The sequence below is a fragment of the Chionomys nivalis genome, chromosome 5 (assembly GCF_950005125.1).
Source record: "Chionomys nivalis chromosome 5, mChiNiv1.1, whole genome shotgun sequence".
NCBI classification, from domain to species: Eukaryota; Metazoa; Chordata; class Mammalia; order Rodentia; family Cricetidae; genus Chionomys; species Chionomys nivalis.
The window spans coordinates 84,704,101-84,728,535 of NC_080090.1; the positions used below are offsets into that span (position 1 = coordinate 84,704,101).

General features: G+C 43.6%; 2 protein-coding genes across 7 annotated transcripts in view; both read left to right on the forward strand.

The window, feature by feature from the left end:
* Positions 1 to 2,730: 2,730 nt before the first annotated feature.
* On the forward strand, positions 2,731 to 19,495 carry Tmem183a (transmembrane protein 183A). Of its 2 annotated transcripts, none has more exons than XM_057770498.1 (8): positions 2,731 to 2,929; positions 3,062 to 3,151; positions 4,060 to 4,227; positions 6,614 to 6,770; positions 7,516 to 7,696; positions 9,999 to 10,079; positions 15,946 to 16,101; positions 17,436 to 19,495. In XM_057770498.1, the coding sequence occupies exons 1-8, from the start codon at positions 2,821 to 2,823 to the stop codon at positions 17,619 to 17,621; spliced, it is 1,128 nt and encodes a 375-aa protein (XP_057626481.1). In that variant the 5' UTR covers positions 2,731 to 2,820; the 3' UTR covers positions 17,622 to 19,495. The 2 variants fall into 2 exon arrangements, with proteins under 2 accessions (XP_057626481.1, XP_057626482.1); XM_057770499.1 differs by having other exon boundaries at positions 6,617 to 6,770.
* A 1,463-nt stretch (positions 19,496 to 20,958) lies between these two features.
* The window catches only part of Ppfia4 (PTPRF interacting protein alpha 4), a 46,776-nt gene continuing 43,299 nt past the window's right edge, over positions 20,959 to 24,435 (forward strand). For 2 of the 5 annotated variants that reach the window (XR_009057164.1, XM_057770670.1), the window contains exon 1: positions 20,959 to 21,094. The gene's annotated coding sequence lies outside the window, so the exon portion shown is untranslated. Of the gene's footprint in view, positions 21,095 to 23,181; positions 23,203 to 23,660; positions 23,756 to 24,435 lie in introns of those variants that run through there. The other 3 variants (XR_009057167.1, XR_009057166.1, XR_009057165.1) reach the window with 3 other exon arrangements.

Consider the following 24,435-nt stretch of genomic DNA (forward strand, 5'->3'; position numbering starts at 1 on the left):
CCCGGCTGTTTAAATTTATTTTTATTTTTGAGAAGTGTCTTGTTAAGTTCTAGCCTGGAACTTGCTATATAGAACAGGTTCCTAGAACTCACAGAGATCCCTTGCCTCTGCCTGCTGAGTGCTAGGACTGAAGACGTGTGCCACCACTCCTCAATATACTCTTCCTTCTGAAAAGCAGGACATCGGAGAAAACAATCTGCATTTCTTTAGATTTTCATGTTACTGATGTTCCTCCAATAGAAGTTGCGCTTTGGGGGATGTCTTCAAGAACAGTTGTAGGGCCGGGCGGTGGTGGCGCACGCCTTTAATCCCAGCACTCGGGAGGCAGAAGCAGGTGGATCTCTGTGAGTTTGAGGCCAGCCTGGGCTACAAGAGCTAGTTCCAGGACAGACTCCAAAGCTACAGAGAAACCTTGTCTCGAAAAACCAAAAAAACCCCAAAAAACCAAAAACCAGTGTAGGACCTTAAACCCAGTGGTGGTGTCATATGCCTTTAATACCAGGACTAGGGAGAACAGAGGCAGGTGAATCACTGAGTTCAAGGCCAGCCTGGTCTACAAATTAAGTTCGAGGACAGTCAGAGCTACACAGAGAAATCCTGTCTCGAAAAACTGAAAAAAAGAAAGGAAAAAGAAAGAAAGAAAGAAAGAAAGAAAGAAAGAAAGAAAGAAAGGGCCTTAAAGGTACCCACATCACTATTTACTGTTAACACAAAATAAAGCACATTGCAATGCCAGGAGTATTGTGGACATATCTAGGAATACAGTACATATTAATACTTCACCTATTCACATATTGTTTTTACATTTCCTGTCTGGTTGAGAAAAACCCACTCTTCCCCTAAAAGCTAGTTTAAACAACTTCCTTTAAATAGCATCTCGAGTAACTTTACAGTGTATCTTTCTAGAAAGAACCTGTAAATTTGAGTCTGACAATTAATACTAACAATTGAGTTTTGTTGCTCAAATGTGTGTGTGTGTGTGTGTGTGTGTGGGTTGGCCAGGAAACCCCAGGGATTAGCCTGTCTCCACCTCCCCAGTGAGCCTCCATAGCCACCACCATAACCACAACCACCGCTGCTTTTTACGTGGGGGTTGCAGAAATGGTGCAGCTGATAAAGTTCATGCCAAGCATCTTTCATGGCAAGCCATTTCCCTGGTCACCAGCTGTTGCTTTTTAATGAAAGGAGGAGTAGAAGACCCAGGGAGCCTTTGTTTCTCTAAAGTGGTTAAATGAGCCTGAGGAAACTTGTTTGAGATTTTTCTGTCAAATTTTGAAAAAGGAAATTTGAGGGGAGTTAGAATTTCTTTCATTCCAAAGTATTAAAATGAGAGAACATTGGAACATTTCAGCTAAAATTTTGTTTTAAAGCAGTGAAAGTCTCTTGCATCTTTGATTCCCTCCAGACTCCCGGATGTGAGTCTTCAAGAGTGTCACATGAGCAGAGATCTACACGCATGAAAGCGTCATTAATTTTTAACTGGTAATGTGAGAAGAGAGGGCTCAGTACTGACCAGCTGCATTTTGAACTCAACTACAGGCATGAATTATGTATGCATGGAAAATTATTTGAAACAACTTTAGTCTATCATACCCTTGCTTTCTCTTAGAATTTTAGATAGAGTATATTATAATTATAACCAATTATTTTGTTTCAATTATCATTTCTAACTGATCCAAACATTAATACATGATCCCTGGTGGATCTGTACTAATTTTGTTTCTTAATTTTGTTAAGAAGCCAGTGATTTGCTCTTAATGAACTTCTATGCAGCGTACTATTTAATTAGATTAAAATGGAGTCCCTTTGAAGTGTCTTAGAGGACGCTTTCTGGACGGATCTAGCCAGTTGGATGCCTGGGTTAAAAGGATTGTTTTGCTTTTGTGAGACAGGGTTTCTCTGTGTAGCCCTGGCTGTCCTGGAACTCATTCTGTCGACCAGGCTGGTTTTGAACTCACAGAGATCCACCTGCCTCCACTTCCCGAGTGTTGGGGTTAAAGGCCTGCTCCACCACCGCCCTGAAAAGGACTGTTTTTTTGAGCCAGGTACTGCTACACTTTGGGAGCAGGAAGGAAATTAGGATGGCACAACTCACGACTTTACTTTCAATGTAAAGGAAATATGATACTCTTTTTTCATCTACCCTAGAATTTGCTTGGATGATAGTGATGTAAAAACCTTTTACGAATGACAATTCGGACATTTATTTACTTATTTTTGATACAGAATCTCATATAGCCCAGATGGCTACGAACTGAGGATGACCTTGAACTTCCAATCTTCCCTCCTCCGCCACCTGCTACATGGTGAGATTACAGGCGTTAGCCACAGGTCTTGATGGAGAATTTCGAAGCTTTTGTAAACGAAATTAGAGCGGACACTTTGATATTTACGTTCAGGTTACCTGGTATAAGTGGGAAAGAGAGAATGAAGATAACAATGTATATGCAATCTAGACGCCGAAGTGGACCTGAAGTGTAGATAAGAATCATTTGCAGGAATAATTTGATGGTTCTAATTAACGCCAGTTGGAGGAGGACCGAGTCTAGCACACCAATCGCCCCAGAAAAAGACTTTGAGGAACACACCCAGTTTAACTGCCCGCTGCCTTTAGGGAACCAGCCTCAGCTATAACTGAGGGCGCCCTCCGATGACGTATCCTGGCCCGGAGGCGATTGGCTCCCCGAGATGGGCGTCGGCAGCCAACCGGGCCCAGAACCCTCGCTTATCATCGCGATAGCTGCCACCTCAGTGCGGGATGGCCGCGGAGCCGGGTGGAAGTGCTCCGCGGCTCCGGGAGCCGGCTCTCGGGGCCGAGACATGGCCCGGGGCCCCGGCCAGCTAAGCCGGCCTCATCCGGACACTGTCGCCATGCCCAAGAGAGGAAAGCGGCTCAAGTTCCGGGCCCACGACGCCTGCTCGGGCCGAGGTGGGCGAGGGGCGGGGTCGGGCGGCAGAGGGGGTTGGGCAGCAGGGTCGGACGGGCGAAGACTCCACCGGGAGGGGCTGGGGAGACTTTGCCCGAAGTCTGAGGTGGCCTTGACGCTGTGCTCTGTTTCAGTGACCGTGGCGGATTATGCCAACTCGGATCCGGCGGTGGTGAGGTCTGGACGGGTCAAGAAAGCCGTGGCCAACGCTGTTCAGCAGGAAGGTAGGTTTTCGCGGATCTTTTTGGTCCCACGCCCTTAAGACAACATCAGGTGTTCTATTTTCCTTGAATTTTGCCCCGGTGTTTTTCCTGCAGCCCTTTGGGCATCTGGCCATGAACGTGTTTGCTCTTTTCACTGTTTACTTTCTCGTGTTGAGGGTGAAATGGGTGTGTGTAGCCCTGATAGGCAGGTTCTAGAGCTGAGATATTTTATTTCCTCTTTGAACTAAAAGACAACTTTGTGACCAGGTAGGGTAGGCTTTCCTTTAATCTCAGCATTGAGGAGACAGAGACAGGTGAATCTCTGTGAGTTCAAGGCTAGCCTGGTTTACACAGCAGTCTACATAGTGAGATCCGGTCTCAAAAAAACAACCCAAAAACAACAAAATTCCACACAACATTGTGTACTCATTCTTCTTTACCAGTTTTTGTAATTTATGTATATTTTACCATGCATGCAGTTGACATTCATTACTTTGGCATATTATTTTCTTTTTGCCATGTTCGTCTAGCTTTCAAGATTTTTGCAGTTGGATTTCTGTGACATAAAACAAATCTCCAGTGCAGGGGCAGGCCTGAATTGGATCCCGTTTCTCTTAAGCCATTGCTCCTCAGAGTTGTGGTGCATGAGAATAGACTTGACCTTTTGTCTGCAGGGCTCTCAGTGTGTGAATTTTGCACCTCCCCCCCCAAGTTGGCACTTTGAAGGAGTCTGTTTCTGCAACTTTAGAGACAGTTTGCCGATTGCTTTCCATTTTTTTATTATTAAAATGCTATAATTTTGCTTCAGCTTTTGTTAAAAGTCCTCAGCACCCTTCCTCATTGCCTCCCTCCTCCATGGTTGCTGATGCATTAGCTGAGTGTTTTTGAATGGGACCAGTGCATTTAATTCTTTCCTTGCTTTCTCCTAGTAAAATCTCTTTGTGGCTTGGAAGCCTCCCAGGTTCCTGCAGAGGAGGCTCTTTCCGGGGTGGGTGAGCCGTGTGACATCATGGACAGCAGTGATGAGATGGACGCTCATGGGGAAAGCACTCATGAAAGATCAGTCTCCAGAAAAAAGAAAAGCAAGAGACACAAAGGTATGGGCTTTCTTTCCCGAGGATTCTGAGTTCTGTCTGTGGTGTCTGATGCTGTCTTTTTTTCAATGTAAGGGGAGCTCTAAGAAGTGATAGCGGTATTGTACCAGTTATTGTCAGTGATAGCCCTCTTTTCCAGGATTTTAAAATTGATAGCAACGTTTATAATACTTTACTCTTTCTTAATTCTTCTAGGGAAACACACACACACGCATATATATATATATATATATATATATATATACACATATTTCATTATATATGTATACATATGTGTGTATATGTGTACATTCTTCAGAAATTTTCCAACTTATGCTTTAAAGGGTTTTTTTTAGATACTTAATATGAGTGTTTGTCTATGTGTATATGTATCATGTATTTGAAGTATATAATTGAGTAGTTTTACTATTTTCTCAATTGTTCTGCTGTCTTTGAGCTAAGTATAGAACATTCCCATCACTCTAGAAAGAATTGTCAAGGCTTTAGCGTCAGTGCTCCCTGCCCCTGTCTAATTTCATTCTCTGTAGATTACCTGCTGTGGACATCCCATACACATGGAATGATAACATCTTCCTTTAGGTCTGATTTCTTTCACATGGCTTAATTTGTTTAAGGTTCATCTACATGGAATATGTACCAACAGTTTTTTTTTTTCTTTTTTTTATTTGGTTATTCGAGACAGGGTTTCTCTATGAAACAGTCCTGGCTGTCCTGGAACTCGCTTTGTAGAGCAGACTGGCTTCCAACTCACAGAGTTCTGCTTATCTCTGCTTCCCAAGTGCTGGGGTTAAAGGTGTGCGCTACCACTGCCAGGCCTAATGGTTTATTTTTACTGCCTTATGTTTGACTGTTTTGCATTATAAAGCAACTTTAGGAGAAGTTTTGGGTGGTAAATACTTTCATTTCTAAATCGTAGTAAGTAGTCATGCATGCTGTGTTGGTATCCCTAGTAATAGCATGCCAACATTGTATTAGCTCCACATTCTTGCCAACACTTAACTATTTTACTTGTGAAATTATAATGGATATGAACTAGTATCTTTATTTTTATTTACATGTATGTATTTTAGTGAATATTTGTTTTGTATGTATGCCTGCAGAGACAAGAATAAGGAGTTAGATTCCCTGTCTCTAAATTTATAGGTAGTCGTGAGTGGCCTGTTGGACACTGGGAACCAAATGGGAAGAGCAGCAAGTGTTCTTCACTGCTGAGCTATCTCTCCAGCCCCTTCATTAAAAAAAAAAAAAAAAGAAAAAGAAAAAGGATGTATGTGTGTACATCTATGTCTGCATTCTGGCCCATGGAGGCCAGAATGGGTGTCAGGTTCCTTGGAGCTGGGATTTCAGGCATTTGTCAGTTGCTTGATGTGATATACTGGTCCCCTGAAAGAGCAGTGTCCTGATTGAGCTTTTGTTGGTTTGTTTTTGTCAGCCTGACACAAGGTAGAGTTATTTGGCAACAGAGAACCCCAGTTGAGAAAATGTCCCTACCTGATTGCCCTGTGGGCAAGCCTGTGCTGTGTTTTCTTGATTGATGATTAACATGGGAAGGCCTGACCCACTGTGCGTGGTGCCACCTGTCGGATGGTCCTGACTGATGAAATGTTCAGCTGGGAAAGGTACTTGTCCCATGCTATCTGAGTTTAGTCCCTGGGACCCACATCAGGAAGGAGAGAAGTGACACCCGCAAGTTGTCTCTGATCTGAACACATATGCTGTGACATTTGTGCCCTCACACATACACACAGTCTGTGGCATAAATAATTAAAATGCGATTAAAAGAAAGCCAGGCTCAGCAAGCCCTGAGAAGCAAACCACTGAACAGCACTTCTTCATGGCTTCTCTTTCTCTTCCTGCCCTGACTTCCTTCCTCAAGCTATGGCCTGAGAGCTGTAGGAAGAAATGAGCCAGTTCTCTTCATGATGCTTTGGTCATGGTGTTTACCACAGCAATGGAAACCCTGAGATGAGCAATAAGTGCTCTTCGTCTGTGAGCTAGCTCTTCAGCTGTCTTCAGCTCCAGTATCTGTTTCTTTTCTTTTCTTTTCTTTTCTTTTCTCTTCTCTTCTCTTCTCTTCTCTTCTCTTCTCTTCTCTTCTCTTCTCTTCTCTTCTTTCTTTCTTTTTTATTTTTTTTTAGTTTTTTGAGACAGGGTTTCTCTGTGGCTTGGGAACCTGTCCTGGAACTAGCTCTTGTAGACCAGGCTGGCCTCGAACTCACAGAGATCCGCCTGCCTCTGCCTCCCAAGTGCTGGGATTAAAGGCGTGCGCCACCACTGCCTGGCTAAAACCCTTTTCTTAAATGTACAAGCTATGAGAGAATTGGAATGAATGTCTTTAGGTATATGTGTAATAGTAGAACACAGAATATTGTTCTTTTTTCTGTTTCAGAAGACCTGGATGGGGCTGGAGAAGAGTATCCTATGGATATTTGGCTGTTGCTGGCTTCCTATATCCGTCCTGAGGACATTGTGAACTTTTCCCTGATTTGTAAGAATGCTTGGACTGTCACTTGCACTGCTGCCTTTTGGACCAGGTTGTACCGAAGGTGCGACCAACAGACTGCCAGTTCTCTGTAGCTGATTTCATTGCTATTTGTGATTTGGAGCTGTGCCCAAGATGATGGGCTCTTTTCACTTTCTTTACCCTATGCCTTGGCATGACCCTAGCTTTGGACTTCTTGATTTCTAAGTCTTATGTTACTGATTCATGCAAGTGTTTGTCTTTCCAGTGGCTGCCACCATACCCTGGCTACTGTCTGTTATTTTTTGCAAGCAGTATTACTTTAGGCCCAGAAAGAACTTAGGTTTTCCCTCAGGGGTTTATCTTATTACATGGTCAGTGAAAGTGCTGGATTTTAATGTGGGCTACAGAGCTTAGGGACCTTTCTGAACTGTTTAGCTGTGGCAGGGATGGGTGCTAAGTTATCAGGGAATAGAGAACTTGCTGAGATGTCTGACAGGGAGCCCAGTGGCGCTTCTCCAGGACAAGCTCTCTTTGAGCAACTAAAGTATATTACACTGTCTTCAGTTCAGAGGCTTGTAATTTTGAAGAGCTTGAAATAGTCCAAATTTAACCACAAAAGGTGGAGAACTACAGGGTCACAAGATGAAGAAACAAAAGTCGTCAATAATTTAAGGAAATGGTTGGTGATGATGATGGTATTTGTGAGAACTCGGCAAGCTAGTACCTAGCAATGGAGTAGAACAGAGTTCCCATGGAAACCAGCGTCCCGGGGGACTGAGCAGGAGAGACAGGTTACATATTGGTAGGAGTCATGTGTCATGTTTCAGGCACTACTCGCTGGATGCTTCTCTGCCCTTGCGGCTGCGCCCAGAGTCCATGGAGAAGCTACGCTGTCTCCGGGCATGTGTGATCCGATCTCTGTATCATATGTATGAACCATTTGCTGCTCGAATCTCCAAGAATCCAGCCATTCCGGAAAGCACTCCCAGCACACTGAAGAATTCCAAAGTAAGTGAAAATTGCTGTTGGGGTTTGGCTAATGGACTCTTGTGTGGTGGTCCTGTTCTATGGCTTGTTTGTAGCTTCCTGATGGGGAGGGCTGTTGCCCCTAACCCATTAGGGGGTTAATGTAAACTTGGGGGGGGGGTTCAGAAGTTTCATTTCTCCCAACACATTTCTGTGTCCTGGGCTGGTTTATGGTATCTTTAGAGCTTCCTTGTGCTTTTAGAGTATTTCTTAGTCTCTTTAGCTTATTTTTATGCACAGCACATTTGACCAGTAGATAGGTGAGTTTTGATAGTTGGCTAGGAAGAGTAGAACTTGAGTGGTCGGTGGCTACTACAGTTTTCCCAGAGTGACACAGATAGCACGAGGGACTCGACTGATTTTCTGTTTTTAATATAACCTTGGCATCTGAGATTCCACTTCATTCTTGACTTCCTTTAAGGATTCTGGTATAGACATCTTTACCTGGTAAGCCCCATGCTGGGTGCTTGCCAGGCTCTGTGGTAATATGTTTCAGAGACTATAAGGTACTCCAATTCGTAGTTCTTAGGATTCCAAAATCTTCTGTTTCAGTCTGCTTTTATCTTAGGATTCTCTGCATAGTTTATATTCATACACTGTATTCAAGTTTCTGGTTTTCTGAATAATAAGCAGGTCTATTAGTTCTTGGCCCATTTTCTCCTCCCTTTACCAAGCTAGATGAGTGTAGTCTTAATGGTTATTTAGGCCAGTTGATGTCTTAGCCAGCTGATATTGTATAATTTTCTTATCTTTTTAATTTATTGGTAATTATCCCGACTCCGTTCTGCCCACTCTAGTCCATCGCATAGCACTTCCTGTTCTCTTGTACTTTGCCTTTATGCTCATAGACATCGTATAATTCTCCTCTCCTAGTTGAGCTCTAAGCATGTACTAATTCCAGGAATTAAAGCGTTTTATTGATTTCAGGGTAACCAAGATTCCCCCCTGCAACACTTACCAATGGAGGTTTTCAGGCCCTTTGACCTAACTCTTTAGTTATAATGCTAGCTGATGGATTTAGGGCAGGAGTAGTGTGCTGCATGGGTACAGTGTTACCCTGAAACGGCTTCTACTGTAATGTGAGTGGACAGTGTCCCATCTCACATTTACAGTGTCTTCCTCCCTATCTGATTACCAAGGAAGGTGGTAATCATTACAGAGTTAACCATGCCAGGTGTGGCACAGGGAAGCATTGATTGGGCAAACTCCTCATGCTTGACACATCTTAGCGGCTCCAGTGCACAATGCAAGGGCTACTGCTTAAATTCTAAAATATCCATAGCTTTATATTCTTGTTACTGTGTCTTTTTTTTTAAAAAGTAGATTATGAAGCCAAAGTGGATTGAAAAATAAGCTCTTAATCCAGGTAGTGAGCACAGGCTACCTGGCAGCCTCTTTTTATATTATTAAAGATCCTCTGAAGAGGACATGGGTCCTGTAGAGTGGCAGATGCCTGGTGTATGGCCTCACCACTTACATGCCTGTAATTGCATGGCACTCAGTTGCCACCATGCCTAAAGGAAGTTGTCCCATTTTCCGGACACCAGCTTTTTGTATTTGATCCCCTTTCTCTCTTTTCAGTAGCATAGCTTGTGTGGGACACTGGAGCCGTTGTGATGGCAGCAGAAGTGTTTTCCCCTAAAAGCCAAGCTCATTATTTTTGATGGAGCAACAGGACGTACAGGGCATGTCTGAAGGCAGGACAGCTGGCACGGCGGACGACCCACCCCTTGTCCCCTGGGAGGTACTTCACTTCTTGTGCTTAACCCTAGCTATAGTCTGACTTCACTGAGGGGCTTGCTTTGGACTGAATTCAGCTTAGCTCATTGGTTTCCATAACAGCTGTCTGTTCCCAGAAGGTCCTGAGTGGCTTGTTCCTGTTATAGGGCTAGCCCTCCTTGCCTGCTTTGTGGCCTTGTTAACCATCTTGCCTGGTGGCTACTTGGCTGCCTTTATATTTTAATTAGAGCAGTGGCTGCTGAATCAGAGAAAATGCCCCACACTGTAGTTACATATTTTTGTCTTTAAAGATGAGAACATAGGGGTTGATCTTAGTAAGCTTCTGAGGTTGACTTGTATTGGTCCCTCTTCTTCCTGAATAGCATTGTGACTGTCTTCATGGTGTACCAGTGGCAAGTGTGGGTCTGTGGGTACCAAAGTAAACCCTCTGCATCGCAACTGTAGTTGGCTTTAGAGCTGTCAAAGATTTTTTTGCTTATTAATTTTGTTACTTAATAATGCATTTTAATGTTATTCCCATAGTTTATTTTTGCTCTTCTTACAGTGCTTACTTTTCTGGTTCAGAAAGATTGTTGGGAACAGACAAGAACCAATGTGGGAGTTCAACTTCAAGTTCAAAAAACAGGTATGTGTCCTTTTTGTCTCTATATTTTTATAAATTTAATTTTATTTTTTTAAGATTGTTTATTTGGAGAGCTGGATGGCTTGGAGGGTAAGAGAGAGTACTGCATTTATAAAGGACCCAAATTCTAGAGCATCTAGTACCTTCTTCTGGCCTTTTAGGGGACCGCACTCAAATGTTCAAACCACTATCTACACCCACCTTAAAACTATCCTGAAATTTGGCCGTGTATATCAGACTGGCCTCAAACTAACAGGAATCTGCCTGTATCTGTCTCTCAAGTGCTTGGATTAAAGGCGTGCACCATATCTGCCTTGTCTGTTGAGTGTTTGCGTGCATGTATCTGTGTGCACCATGTGTATGCCTTGTACTTGTGTTGGCCGGAAGAAGGTATTAAATTCCCTGGAATTGGAGTTATGGACAGTTAGCCACTATGTGGGAGCTGGGAACCAAACCTGAGTCCTCTTCAAGAATAGCAAGGGCTCTTAAATGCTGAGGCATCTCTACATCCTTCAGATATCTTATTTAATGAGTTTCCCTATGTCTTAGTCCTTTTGTGATGCCCTAACAAAGTACTAGAGATAGGGTTATTTATAAAGAACAGAAATTAGTTTTCTCATGGTTCTGGGGGCCAGGAAATTCAAGATCAAGGTACTTGCATGTTCTGTGATGAGGCTCTGGTCCTTCTGTTTTCAGGATGGTGCCTTACTGAACCCTGTATATTCTCGCATAGCTGTGGTGGAGAGCTAAAAGGGGCTGAATCCCTTTTAAAGTCCCCTACCCCCACCCTTTTGAGAAAAGGTTTCTCTGTGTGGCTCTGACTGTCCTGGAACTCACTCTGTAGATCAGACTGACCTCAAACTCACAGAAATCTGCCTGCATCTGCCTCCTAAGTGCTGGGATTAAAGACATGTGCCACCACCACCTGGTTTAAAGCCCCTATTTTAATAAGAGTCTTCATCCCATTCACGAAAGAGGAGTCCTTATGTTTATGATATTATCGCCTTCTAAAGGCTCCATCTCTTATGTGACAGTAGGTTAAATTTCAAAATAAAAATAAATTTTGGAGGGAGTTATTTATTTCCTTTTTTTTTTTTTTTTTTTTTTTGAGACAGGGTTTTTCTGTGTAACCTTGACTGTCCTGGAACTCACTTTGTAGATAAGGTTGTTTTCAAATCACAGAGATCCACCTGCCTCTATTCCTGAATGCAGGGATTAAAGTGTTTGCCACTGTGCCTGGCAGGAACTATTTTATATTGGAGGGAAAAAAAATGAGCAACTTTAGGTTTTTATCCAAGATAAGCCTCGACAGATTTCCAGATTAGAGAACAGAGCTATAAAAGGTGTGTGTGTGTGTCTGTGTCTGTGTGTGTCTGGTGTCTATGTATATATGTGTATATATATATATATGTCTGGTGTCTGTGTATGTGTGTGTGTCTGGTGTCTGTATATGTGTGTCTGGTGTCTGTGTATATATATGTCTGGTGTGTATGTGTGTGTATCTGATGTCTATATATGTGTGTCTGGTGTGTATGTGTGTGATGTCTGTATATATGTGTCTGGTGTCTGTATATGTGTGTCTGGTGTCTCTGTGTATATGTGTGTCTGGTGTCTGTATATATATATGTCTGGTGTCTGTGTGCGTGTCTGCTGTGTATGTGTGTGTGTGACTGGTGTCTGTATATGTGTGTCTGGTGTCTGTGTATATATATATGTCTGGTGTTTGTGTATGTGTGTGTCTGGTGTCTGTGTATATACATGTCTTGTGTCTGTGTGTGTATGTGTGTGTGTGTGTCTGGTGTCTCTGTGTATATATATGTCTGGTGTCTGTGTATGTGTATCTGGTATCTGTGTGTATGTGTGTCTGGTGTCTGTATACGTGTGTCTGATGTCTCTGTGTATATATATGTCTGGTGTCTGTGTATGTGTGGTATCTCTGTGTGTATGTGTGTCTGGTGTCTGTATATGTGTGTCTGGTGTCTCTGTGTGTATGTGTGTCTGGTGTCTTTTTATATATATGCCTGGTGTCTGTGTATGTGTGTGTCTGGTATGTCTGTGTGTGTGTCTGGTGTCTGTATGTGTGTGTCTGGTGTCTATGTGTTTCTGGTGTCTGTATATGTATGTCTGGTGTCTCTGTGTGTATGTGTGTTTGGTGTCTGTATATATATATATATATATGTCTGGTGTCTGTGTGTGTGTCTGGTGTGTATGTGTGTGTGTCTGGTGTCTGTATATGTGTGTCTGGTGTCTGTATATGTGTGTCTGGTGTCTGTGTGTGTGTCTGGTGTCTGTATATATATGTCTGGTGTCTCTGTATATATATGTCTGGTGTCTGTATATATGTGTGTCTGGTGTCTATATGTATGTCTGTTGTGTATGTATGTCTCTGTGTGTTTGGTGTCTGTGTGTGTGTGTCTGGTATCTGTATATGTGTGTCTGGTGTGTATGCGTGTGTCTGGTGTCTGAATATGTATGTCTGGTGTCTCTGTGTATATGTGTGTCTGGTGTCTCTGTGTGTATGTGTGTTTGGTGTCTGTGTATATGTAGTTTTGGCTCAGGAGATAAAATACCTGTCACAAGCATGAGGATCTGAATTTGGCTACCCAAGCCCATATAAAAACTGATGTGGCCATATGCTTTTGTAAACCCAGTGCTGGGCAGATAGAAATGGACAGAGTGCTAGAGCTCACTGGTGTAGTAGGGAGCTGTGGGCCTCTTCCCACAGCCCGGCTCCCGCATGGTTAGCTTTATACCCGACATAACAACACACGCATTGTATTCTTTTAAACACTGCTTGGCCCATTTCTATTCATGAGTGTAGCACCCCAAGGTGTGCTTACCGGGAAGATTCTAGCCTACGTCCATCCTGGGTCGGAGCTTCACGTGTCTGCTCTGGAGAGGAGAGCATGGCGTCTGTCTCTCAGAGGAGCTGCCCTGCATCTGAGCTCACTTCCTCTTCCTCCCAGCATTCTATTCTCTTTCCTCCACCCACCTATGTTTTAACCTATGAGGGCCAAGCAGTTTCTTTATTACTTAACCAATGAAATCAACAGATTGATATATGACACTCCCACATCACACTGGCTTCCACATGCACTTACACACACATCTACCCTCACACATCCCACCCCCATTCACGTTTTGTGGGCAGCTAAGGAAAATTAAATATGCATAATAACTTAGTCACTGTTCTATTGCTGTGAAGAGACACCATGACATGGCAGTTCTTATAAACGAAAGTGTTTACTTGGGGCTGGCTTGTAGATCAGAAGTTTAGTCCATTATCATTATGGTGGAAAGCATGCTAGCATGCAGGCAGACATAATTCTGGAGAAGTAACGTGAGAGTTCTACATCTGGATCTCAGCAGGGAGAGAGACACTAAGCTTGGCTTGGGCTTTTGAAACCTCAAAGCCCACCCCCCAGGGCCTTAGTTAGGGTTTTTATTGCTGTGATGAGCATGACCACAGCAACTCTTATAAAGAAAACATTTAATTGGGGTGGCTTGCTTACAGTTTCAGAGGTTCAGTCCATTAATATGACAGGGAGCATGGCAGTGTGTAGGCGGATATGGTACTAAGCTGAGAGTACTACATCTTGTAGGCAACAGGAAGTTGACTGATTCCCCCGGCAGTATCTTGAGCATAGGAAACCTCAAAGCCCACCCCCACAGTTACACACTTCCTCCAACAAGGCCATACTCACTGTAACAAAGCCACACCTCCTAGTAATGCTACTCTGTGAGATTATGGGGGCCAGTTGTATTCAAACTACCACACCCAGTGACACACTTTCTCCAACAGCGCCATATCTACTCCAGTAAAAGCACACGTCCTAATCCCTCCCAAATAGTGCTGATGACCTTCCCTGATGACCAAGCCTCCCAAGTTCTGGGATTAAAGACATGTGTAATTAATTATAATTTATAAAACAAACAAACAAAAAACCCAAAACAAAATGAGAGGAAGGAAAGAAGGTAAATCATGGCAAAATACTCAGTGTTTGAGCTTTTTATGTGTATACATATTTAAAAGTTAGGAAAAGGGGGACATTTTAGTAATGTACTGAAATTATTTACAGACCCTTTTGGTTAAATGCTTAAGATATCCGGGCTAGAGAGATGGGTCAGCAGGTAAAAAGGCACTAGTCACCAAGCCTGATGACCGGTTCATTCCTAGGACCTACATGATGAAAGGAGAGAGCTGACTTCATGAATCGTCTTCCGACCTCCATACACTTTTGCACATGTTCACCCACATGCGTCGAGACAAACACACATGAATTAAAATGCTTTTTAAATTTGAACAATAATCATATACATTGTTTTGCATCTGAGGTAATTTGGAAACACATTGCCAAAAGTTTTGTTCAAATATCCTTATTCATTCTGTCTACTATTGCTTGACTCTGCCTGTGATCTGGGTCACAGTGAAAATCTGTTTTTTTTTTTTCCTGTCAAACTTGTCTCTACTTAACTCACTGATGAGATGTGTATAGTTACTTATCATCTCTCTCTCTCTTTTTCTCTTTTGGTTTTCAAGACAGGGTTTCTCTACTGAGAGATGGTGGTGCACACCTTAAATCCTAGTACTTGGGAGGCAGAGGCAGGTGGATCTCCGTGAGTTCAATTCAAGGCCAGCCTGGTGTACAGAGGAGTTTCAGGACAGCTAGGGCTACACAGACAAACCCTGTCTTGAAAACAAACAGAATAAAACAAAGCAAAAATTCTATATATAATTCCATCATCTCCCTTTCCTTTTCTCCCTATAAACCTTCCCGTGTAACCTCAGCCCTTGCTGTCCTTCAAATTCATGACCTCTCTTGATTTGTTTTTGTTTTCTTTCTCCCCCTGAGACAGGGTTTCTCTGTGTAGCCCTGGCTTTCCTGGAACTTGCTCTGTACACCAGGCTGGCATTGAACTCTCAGAGATCTGCCTGCTCCTGCCTCCGAGTGAAGGCATATGCCACCACTGTCCGGCTACTCACCTTCTCTTGATGATAGGCAAGGCAGCACTTTCACTGCTGAGCCATCTTGCTTGTCCCACAAAGTTTCTAACTAAAGTCAGGCATCATATTTTTCTGTTAATTTATTTTTAAAAACATGGTTCTCATGAAGAAATTTGACTTTCATGAAAGTGTTTATAAGAAACTTGCAGTCTGTAATATCAATTAGATGCCTTTTTCCACTCAGGGTAAGCCCTAGCAGCAGAGAAATGGGACAGGAGATCAGAATTACTGCAGGAAATTGAATGCTAAGAGTTCCTTTAGTCCCGAGACTGATGAATCCTGTTTTGTGGTTCCTGGAATTTGGAGGTTGATTCTGCATCTGTCCCTTCTCTGCAGCAGATATTCTTTGAAGTCTGACAAATTACATGGAATTTTGCAGTCTTTCAAACAATGGCAAGTGGCTGCAGAGCCACTTACTGTAGATGGCGGAAGTACTGTCTAAATGAAACATAAACTCATTGCTATATTCACTAATCTAAACATGCTCTTATCCTTTTTTTTTTCTTTAAAAGATTTATTTATTATGTATGCAGTGTTCTTCCTGCATGTATGCCTGCACTGCAGGCCAGAAGGATGCATTGTAGATGGTTGTGAGCCACCATGTCATTGCTGGGAATTGTATGTAGGACCTCTGGAAGAGCAGCTAGTGCTCTTAACCTCTGAGCCATCTCACCAGCCCCTTTCCCTTTTCTTAATAGGTATATTGTCTTTGATCTCTGCATAGAAACTAGTATGTATAATAAGGAAGTGACAGAAAATTTTATCTCACTAACTTTAGTTTACTTGTTGGATTTTACTCTGTAGCATCTTAAAGAGTATACGTATTTCCTCTAAGCCACTAGATTAATACTTAAGCTGCCTTAGTCCCCTAGATTAAAGAGCAAGTGTACGGAACGACTGCAGCCACCCATTCAATATGAGGATGTTCATACCAACCCTGACCAGGACTGCTGCCTGCTACAGGTTACCACCCTCAATTTCATCTTTGTTCCTATTGTCATGGGAATGATATTTACCTTGGTAAGTGGGGATTCAGCTCTTTTATAGATTTGCATTGTATCTGTAGTTTGTAAAAGGATTTGTAGATTTAACTATTGGGAAGAAATCTCTGAAGAATAATAAAGCCAGAAATTAAAACCAGAATAATACACAGGTATTCTCCCACATCAAGTGACTGTACACATACCGAAACCAAAGTAAAACTCACAAAAGAAAAAACATAACCCAAACACTTCCCAGATAAAAATAAAACAAAGTCTGAAATCAGATTTGCATATTACAAAGACAGATATGGGGTGAAGCTAATTATATCTGAGGATGTTTTGCCTGTCTCTTCTGTAAGAGAGGGAAGGATTTCCCATCTTCCTGTATGTGCAGTGATTATAATGGTTGAGAAATGATATCTTGAAGGGAGCATTGAGAAACACATACGAGCACTGTCAGGACCTTGGGCGTTCATGTGCTTTCTTAATAGAATACTAAAATAGAGAACTAACTTTGTCCTTGTGATGCTCTGATTCTTTAGAACGTGGCCAGACTTAGAGGAGTAAATAATAGATGTTCCTGTAGCTTATACTTTGCGTGTTTTAAAAATGCGGCCAGAAAGTTCATTTTATTTGCCGTTTGTCTTCTATGTGACTTATCATCAGAGATGTATGGAGTTCTTCTCTATGATGAAAAAGCTTAATTTTTAAATGATAGGTATTATATATCATGAAGAATTTAAGTAATACATGAATTTATTGGAAAGTAGATGTGACTTGAACTGCCACTGTCCTCTAACTACAGCTGACTTCTGGGATGTTTCTAAAGTGTGTCTGTTTACATGTTCAAGTGTGCATCCTCTTGTAGCACTTTCCCTCCTTTCATGGTAAGCCACATTAATGACCTCACTGGTAGCTCGTATTCTGTATATGCTGCACTAGTTCTGTATAAACTTGCATATAACTACTTGGAGGTTTTTTGATTTATTTTCCAAAAAAATGAGGTCAGGCTGAGGTTTCATGTATTAGGTTTCACGCTTGACTTTTTCATCAGTATCTTACCAGAATGCCATCTTTATCCTATATGTATAGCACATTAAGTGGCTTTGTGGTAGAACGTGTGCATATATCTTAAGTTTTTTATCTGTAAGGCCCTTTAACACAAAGAATAAAAACCCTCATAAAAATCACCCTGAACCTTTTATATCATTACAAATGTATTGATATCATAAAAGAGATGAACCTTGAGACTGAACAAGGGTGTATTATGTGTAGACCAAATCAAGGAGAGCCCAAAAGAAACCAAGGGTTATTTAAATACTAACCATATTTTAATTTCAATTAGATGCTGACTGTGCCTTTCTCTCGTAGTTTACTATTAATGTGAGTACAGACATGCGGCATCATCGAGTGAGATTGGTGTTCCAAGATTCTCCTGTTCGTGGTGGTCAGAATCTGCGCAGTGAACAGGGTGTGCAAGTCGTCCTGGACCCAGTGCACAGTGTCCGGCTCTTTGACTGGTGGCACCCACAGTATCCATTCTCCCTGAGAGCATAGTTACTGCTTCCCGTCCCTTGGGACAGCTCCCAGTCTAGTCCCATTCTGTAATCAGATTCTGTGGGATTGTATATCTGATTAGTGATGCACATGCTGTTGGGTTCCTGGGGCTCCTATTACAGGAGGTGGAAAGGTTGAATCAAGAGGAAAAACACCTATGATTTATAAACATTTTCATGTAAAATTTGCATATTTGAAAGGAGAAACCCGGCCTCATTTTCTGTGTTAAACCCCAGTTGGTGCTGTTGAGCTTGTTCTTTATTTCATCTCAACAAAAATGGATGAGCTTGCGCCAGGGAAAAATTAGACACTTAACTTTTCAAGCAAGGAAATTTTCCCTTGTGGATTGCAGGAACCCAGAGGTTTAAAATGGTTGCTGCATTGTTGCTGTTCCTCAAATTCAAGTGAATATTTTTTCTTTTCCCTTTCCCTTCTCCAGAAATAAAGCAGGCGACAGGGTTGTCAGAATCTTACAAGACTGACTTGTGCATCTTTAAAAAAAATGTTTTTTGGATATTTATTACATGAATATTGATTGTTTTGCTGATTTTGTATTTTGGGTTTTTGCTTTATTGCATGAGACTGATAGTGATGGTAATGATTATGTGCCCCTGGTACTGTCCTAAGAACTTTATATATTGTGTCTCTAATCCTTGTGTCTTGCAAGGTAATCCTTCCCATGTTATGGTGGAGAAGCTGAATCATTGACTTACCCAAGGCCAGAACTGCTTATCCCTGCAGAGTGAGGATTCTGACTCATGTCTTTTTTGCTATGCCACAACTCCAAAGGCCAACCATTTTTCTTGTGGTACATAGTGTTAAAAGGGAGTGGGCAGAATGTGATAAATAAAAAAGTAAAGAATGAGTTAGTTTGACTCTTTCAGATAGACATGCATTAGCTGAAAGGTAAAACACAGTTTAGGAAGAATTGTGGTGTTTGCATTAAACTATTAGAAAGCCTTTATTATGCTAAAGGTCATTTTCAAAAAAAAGCATTGCATGTTGAAACCAGCCTTAAACTAGAAGCAATTAGTGGCTTTTCTCTGCCCTGTCCTGTACTTTGCAACCTTTGTTTTTGTTTTAAAATCACCCTGTGTGCTTTCAGGAGTCTGATCTTCCGTCTGTATGGAAACATTGGCCTCCTCCTTTGGTCATTCTCTTGCTGTCACTGGTATGCTCTGAGAAAAGGATCATGGGTGGGTTTTTGTTTATTCTTTTGCTAAGAAGAGAACCTTGTTTCCTTTTTCCACCTTGATGTGGCAGGAGGTAGGTAGTAAGACAATATTCTTACACTCAAAATTCTGAGTTCAACCCCTTGCACAGCAGTCCAGCCTCCCTGCCCCACAAAAAGGAGACTTCTTGAGACAGGGTCTTGCTGTGTAGCCCAGGCTGACCTTGAATTTAATCCTTTTACGATAGCTTCCTGGAATGTTGGGAAGACAATATTCTTTAAACATAAAATTATTGTGGGGTAAAACTACTGTGAGCTAAACTGCTAAGTTAGTGTGTTGTTTTTATCACTCTCCCAACCATGCTAGTTAAAGAACTTTTTTAAGAAGCATCTGTTTAATACTGCTTCTGACAGCTAGCCTTACCCCACACTGAGGTTCGGGAATATTAACGTTGGTTGAACAGAAAGTAAGCCTGGGTCAGTAAAAAAGACAACCAGAATTTGGGTACTTAACAAAAGCAAACAGAAACCCAAGGGCAATGAGCCCTTTACAGATCTCTGCAATCAAAAGTTGTCTCTTTAAAGCCGAAAAAGAAGCACAGTCTGGAGTCCTTGAAAAAAACGATGCCCTGGACAGGGGATGTTGTCCTTGTGGGTGTGTGTCTACAATTTAGGTTTACTTCAGGGGTGAAATAAATGTGGCTTAATAATTGTTGTCTGGCTCAACTTCTGAGTTCTTGTGCCAAACTCCATAGTATGATCATAGATACTATATTCTGCCTTTGAAGTTACTGCCTCTGCTGTTTTCTTAACACATTGCCAACACTTGGTAAAGTGGTTTTTCATGGTTGCCATAGCTTCAGCCTTCTCAGCATTGACTGAGTTGCTTTTTCTGGCATTGTTCGTGTTTTGTTAATTACAGGATCTGAAGAGTCTCAAGGATTGCCTTTTGGTAAGCACTAGACCACCAGGAGGACAATTGGAACATATACATATACATATGTTATAGATGTATATACAGAAATGTACATATATAGATGTATATACAAATATGCTATATATGTACATACATATACACATGTATGTTATATACGTTGTCTCTATATATTCTTGCTCAAAGGGTCAAAAAAAGAATACAAATTTAGCGTCTCCCAAACCCTATAGGAATTACATTTCCTTGCCTTTCTTTAAAGATGCAAAGCCTATGTTGAATATATTGGGAGAAAGTGAATGAAAGACTGTTAACTGATCCCAGCTACAGCCTTTACAGACATTGCTGTTGCAGGATGTGCATAGATCTGCAACTGCACATTGCATGTATACAACGGTTCTTCGCTGCTGGGCCCTGGTTGCTCACGCCAGCACTTGGAGGTGGAGGTACAGACAGGTGGATCTTAGTTTGGGTCAGCCTGGTCTACAGAGCGAGTTCCAGGACAACCAGGCTACACCAGTTTACAGAGTGCACAGAACCCTGTCTCGAACCTCCCACCCCCCCAAAAAACCAAAACCAAACAAATCCCACACCCACGACCAGTACTTCACACTTATAACAGTGCTTATGGGGTATTTGTAAAGGATTTGAGTAGGCACTGTAAGGAAACTTCACAAACCAGATGGGAAAGATACATTAATAGCCACGGGGGCAGGGAAAGGGAACAATTCAGGAAAATCGGTTTAGCTAAAATCAGAATTTTGGCTATGAGCGTGTTTTCATAGGATGTATGTATCATAGACAACACTTCATTTTATAGTAACAGTGCTAGGACAGTCACATGCCTAAAAGCAAGTCATAATTCACTGCAGCACATACTATAAGAGTAGCTGGCTTTCCAGTTTCTCCATTTAAAGACGTGTGGGAGAGAACAGGTGTGAAGGTGACAAACGGCTAGCCATTTAGGTAAGAGGTTAGACTTGGGAAGGTGGATTCAGGGGTTAGAAGCGGTAGGCTGTGCTCTGCATTCTCAGTACTGAGGCCTAAACACCTACCAGATTAAATGCTGGCCCTGCCCTCTCAGGCCCAACCAAGATGGCGCACAGCATCAAAGCAGCGCCCTTGTCACGTGTGAACCCGGTCTAGGCAGCGCCCGGGTGTGGGGGGGCGTGGCCTTGGGAGAGGCGGCCGGGCCCCGCCCTTAGGGGGTGGGTCCGGGGTATCCACGGAGGAAGGGGGCGGGTCCTAGAGGCCGGGTACTAGGCGGCGGAGGCTGCAGCTACCTTTGCGCGCTTGCCTCGAGGACGCCTTGCGCTGCCGAGGTCGGGGGCGGCGCCCTGCTGCCGCTGGGCCTTCCGCGATTCCACGCAGGTGAGCGCCCACAGCCCACTCCGCGGGAAAGGATTCCCCTTTCCCAGCTCCAGCTCCCCTGCACAGTTTGAGGAGGAGTCTCTGTTAGTGCGCCCTAGGAAACAGCCTCTTCTGGTCTGGATGTGTCTCTGCGGGGCGCGGGTTTCATCGCCCCTCGCCTTTCCTGTGCCCTGTGCCCTTGGGGATGAGGATGGGGGTCGATGCCCGTTTTGCAGGGAGGGCGTAGAGTTTTTCCTCAGCTCCATCGGCTTCCTGGAAGGGGGCAGCCGGGTAGACTGCGCCCCCACATCCTCTCCAGGAGTCAGAGCAAAAGCGCGTCTGGGCTTGGGGGCCAACTCTGCTCCTTTGGGCGAGCGCTTGTGATGCTGAGGTCTTCGTTCCTCCCGAGGTGTCTTCATCCTCCCCGCGTGCCTCTTTACGCCCTTGGTAACTATCGTCAGCTCTGCATTCCTGGATCTGTCAGGGTGTCAGGCCGTACCAGAGATGCCCCCCATCTCCGCAGTGCTGGGGCGGTGGGGTGGAAGGAATGGCCAGCCCGAGGCCAGGGTGGGGGTGGGGATAAGGGTGGGCGCAACAGGAAAAGACATACGTAAAAGAGATTCCTGAACTGGTGTGGGTTGGGGGTGAGGGGCTGGTTAGTGAACACAGTAGGGGTATTTCCCAGCACGCTTATTGAAGCTTTTATGGCGGGTAGGAAGGGAGGTCGGGCTGGAAGACCTGGATATGTGTTGTAGGTGGTTTCTTTGAGGAGGAGGAGGGATCTAGGACTAAGTGCCACTAGGTGCTGATGTCACCTTTGAAGAGAGATGTGTTGGAGAGGAGGGAGAGTTGAGGCAGCTCTTCAGTACTTGTTCGTGGAGAGCAAGTGGTTAAGGGGGCTGTGCTTAGCCTGCCTATTCCCTCCTGGTGTGAGCTGGAGGAGGCTGCTCCTGGAGCCAGGTTTCAGGGACTCCCTGCAGCCCTTTCCAGAGGTGGGATTGGCACTTGGTACTTTGTTCAATATCGAGTAAACATTTATTGGGCACCTACTACGTGCCAGACACCTTGCTAACTACTTGGTCATCCAAAAGCAGTTTAGGACCATGGAGCAAATGAATGATAGCCGAAGTAGCACATGTATTAGGCGCTATCCTCCCATGTATAATTTAGTTACACTGCTAAGTGCCTGGCAAAACAAAACAACCCCCCCAACAACAAAAAGACCCCAACCGGATTTCAACCCACAGAACCCCTATTGCCACGTTAGCTGGTCCTATAGTCTTAAGTAAAAAAAAAAAAAAAAAAAAGCTTGAATGATTTTCATTGCCTATTTTCTTAGATTTTGTGCTCAGGTTTGAGGAGGCTTCCCGAGATAAATGATGTCTCAAAGTAACGAGATGAGGGACAGCACATTGGTTATTAGGGCTGTGAGGGCCTAGACACTGTGCAGTAGGAGACACCGTCTCCGGAAAATGTGTGGGTATGGGCGAGTGCCATGAGGGGAGTTCTCATCTGGAGGTGTTTGGGTCTGTGCTGCTGAGTATGCCATGATGGAAGTATATGGGCTCTGTCCAGCGACTGGCTTGTGAAGGAAGGAGCAGAGGGGCAGAGTAGGGGCAGGCAGGCTCTTGGGTCCCCTCTGAGTTGATGGCTGAAATCTTAGCACTGGAAGGAGTTTATGAGGTTTGCTGTGGGATCTTTCTGAGCCTCCAAGGATAGTAAGACTAGAGCTGGGGAGAAGATGGGTAGTTGGCCTGGGAGGGTGAAGGCTCAGAAGGGCCAGGCAGCTGGGTACCAAAGGAGCTCTAAGAGACAGGATAGGCCTTGCTATGCCAGAAAGACTCTCCCCGGGCCTCAGAGAGCTGTATTGTATGAAGTTGGTAGAGGATTTGCTTTATGAACAAGGTGTGCCGTGCTGACTGAGCAGCGCAGAGAGGCTGTGTGTGTGTTCACCTGCCTGGTGTGCATGTGTGTGCTTGTACAAATGTGTGTGCTGGAAATGAGGAGTAAGGAAGACTGAGAGAGAAAAATCGGCCAGAGTCCCACATATAGGTCCCACATAAGGAACCGGAAGAAATGGAGAAGAGGGAGTGGGGTCAGAGGGAGAGACAAGTGTGTATTGCAACCACGTAAGTCACCATCTGTCCCCCCCCCCCCCCCGCCTGCTAGCTCACTGATCTATAATTAGCTCTGGAGGGCATACGGTGCTGGCTCACAGGAGTGTGGCACTTGGGGTGGCCAGCAGAGTAAAGAACCCTCAGAGGGGCTGTGGTTCTGTGCTGAGGACCGTGTGCCCGGGACCGCGACTTGTCCGAATTCTTCAGTCTGAGAAGGGCTCCGTATTGCTGAAGTGGGAAGGGGCCTTAAGGAACTGCGAATGTCAGTGAGGTAGAGCTGGTAGGGGAACAGAGCTGGGACGAGGGCTCTAAGGGAGAATTATGTGCGAGTTGAGGCCGCTTATAGCCCAGGGCAGCAGCGTGCCTTTTAGTTAGGGGCTGAGAGGCCTTGGCTTCGGGTCACTTTCTCTGAGAGCTTCAGTTACTCCTCCTACTCCAGAGGTGATGCTCAGCGCTGACCCCAGGCTAGACCCCATGCTGTTCAAATGCTACCCTGTACGGGATTCTCCCAAGAAGCCTGTGATGGACCTTATGCATTTTCTCTACCTGTAACAGTACTCTTTGAGTGAGTATTGAATTGAAGTCATCCGTCGTCTGGTCCCCTGGGTTCTGTGAAGCAGGATCTCCTTGCAATTAAGATATTTAACTTGCAGCAGAGAAGTGTTGGGATGCAGTACCACACTGTTACATTCCGTTGGGCAAATTGGCAGTAGATGACATGGAAATCCCTAAATCTGTCATGAAGAAGAATATTTAGGTTTGGGTTCATGACCTTGAATGATACAACAAATGTATAGATATGGTGCAGCTTATATATACATATTTTATTAATTATAGAACTGTGTAACATTATTGTATGGCAATTTTAAAAAGCAATCAAATGATTTTTAAAAGTTTAAAAAATTTAAATTTAATGTGTATGGGTGCTTTGCTTGTATAATATGACTATGTACCAGGTGTCCCTCGTGCCTGTGGAAGCCGAAGGTGGCATTGGATACCCCAGAACTGGAGTATAGATAGTTGTTAGCCGCATGCAGATGCTGGAACTTGAACGTGAGTCCTGTGGAAGAACAGTCAATATTCTTAACCAATGAGCCATCTCTCCATCCTCTTGAAATGTATGCATACAAAATATATTTTATTATTTATTTATTTGTTTGCGACAAGGTCTCTCTCTACATAGCCCTGGTTGTCCTGGATCTCACTATGTAGACCAGGCTAGCCTCAAACTCAGAGATCCACCTG

Bases quoted from the DNA above. Each gene is read 5' to 3' on its own strand.
- Tmem183a (XM_057770498.1), top strand. From the start codon at position 2,821: ATGGCCCGGGGCCCCGGCCAGCTAAGCCGGCCTCATCCGGACACTGTC. The intron at 2,930-3,061 runs GTGGGCGAGGGG...GCTCTGTTTCAG, and splicing joins CGACGCCTGCTCGGGCCGAG to TGACCGTGGCGGATTATGCC. The intron at 16,102-17,435 runs GTAAGTGGGGAT...TTTCTCTCGTAG, and splicing joins TGGGAATGATATTTACCTTG to TTTACTATTAATGTGAGTAC.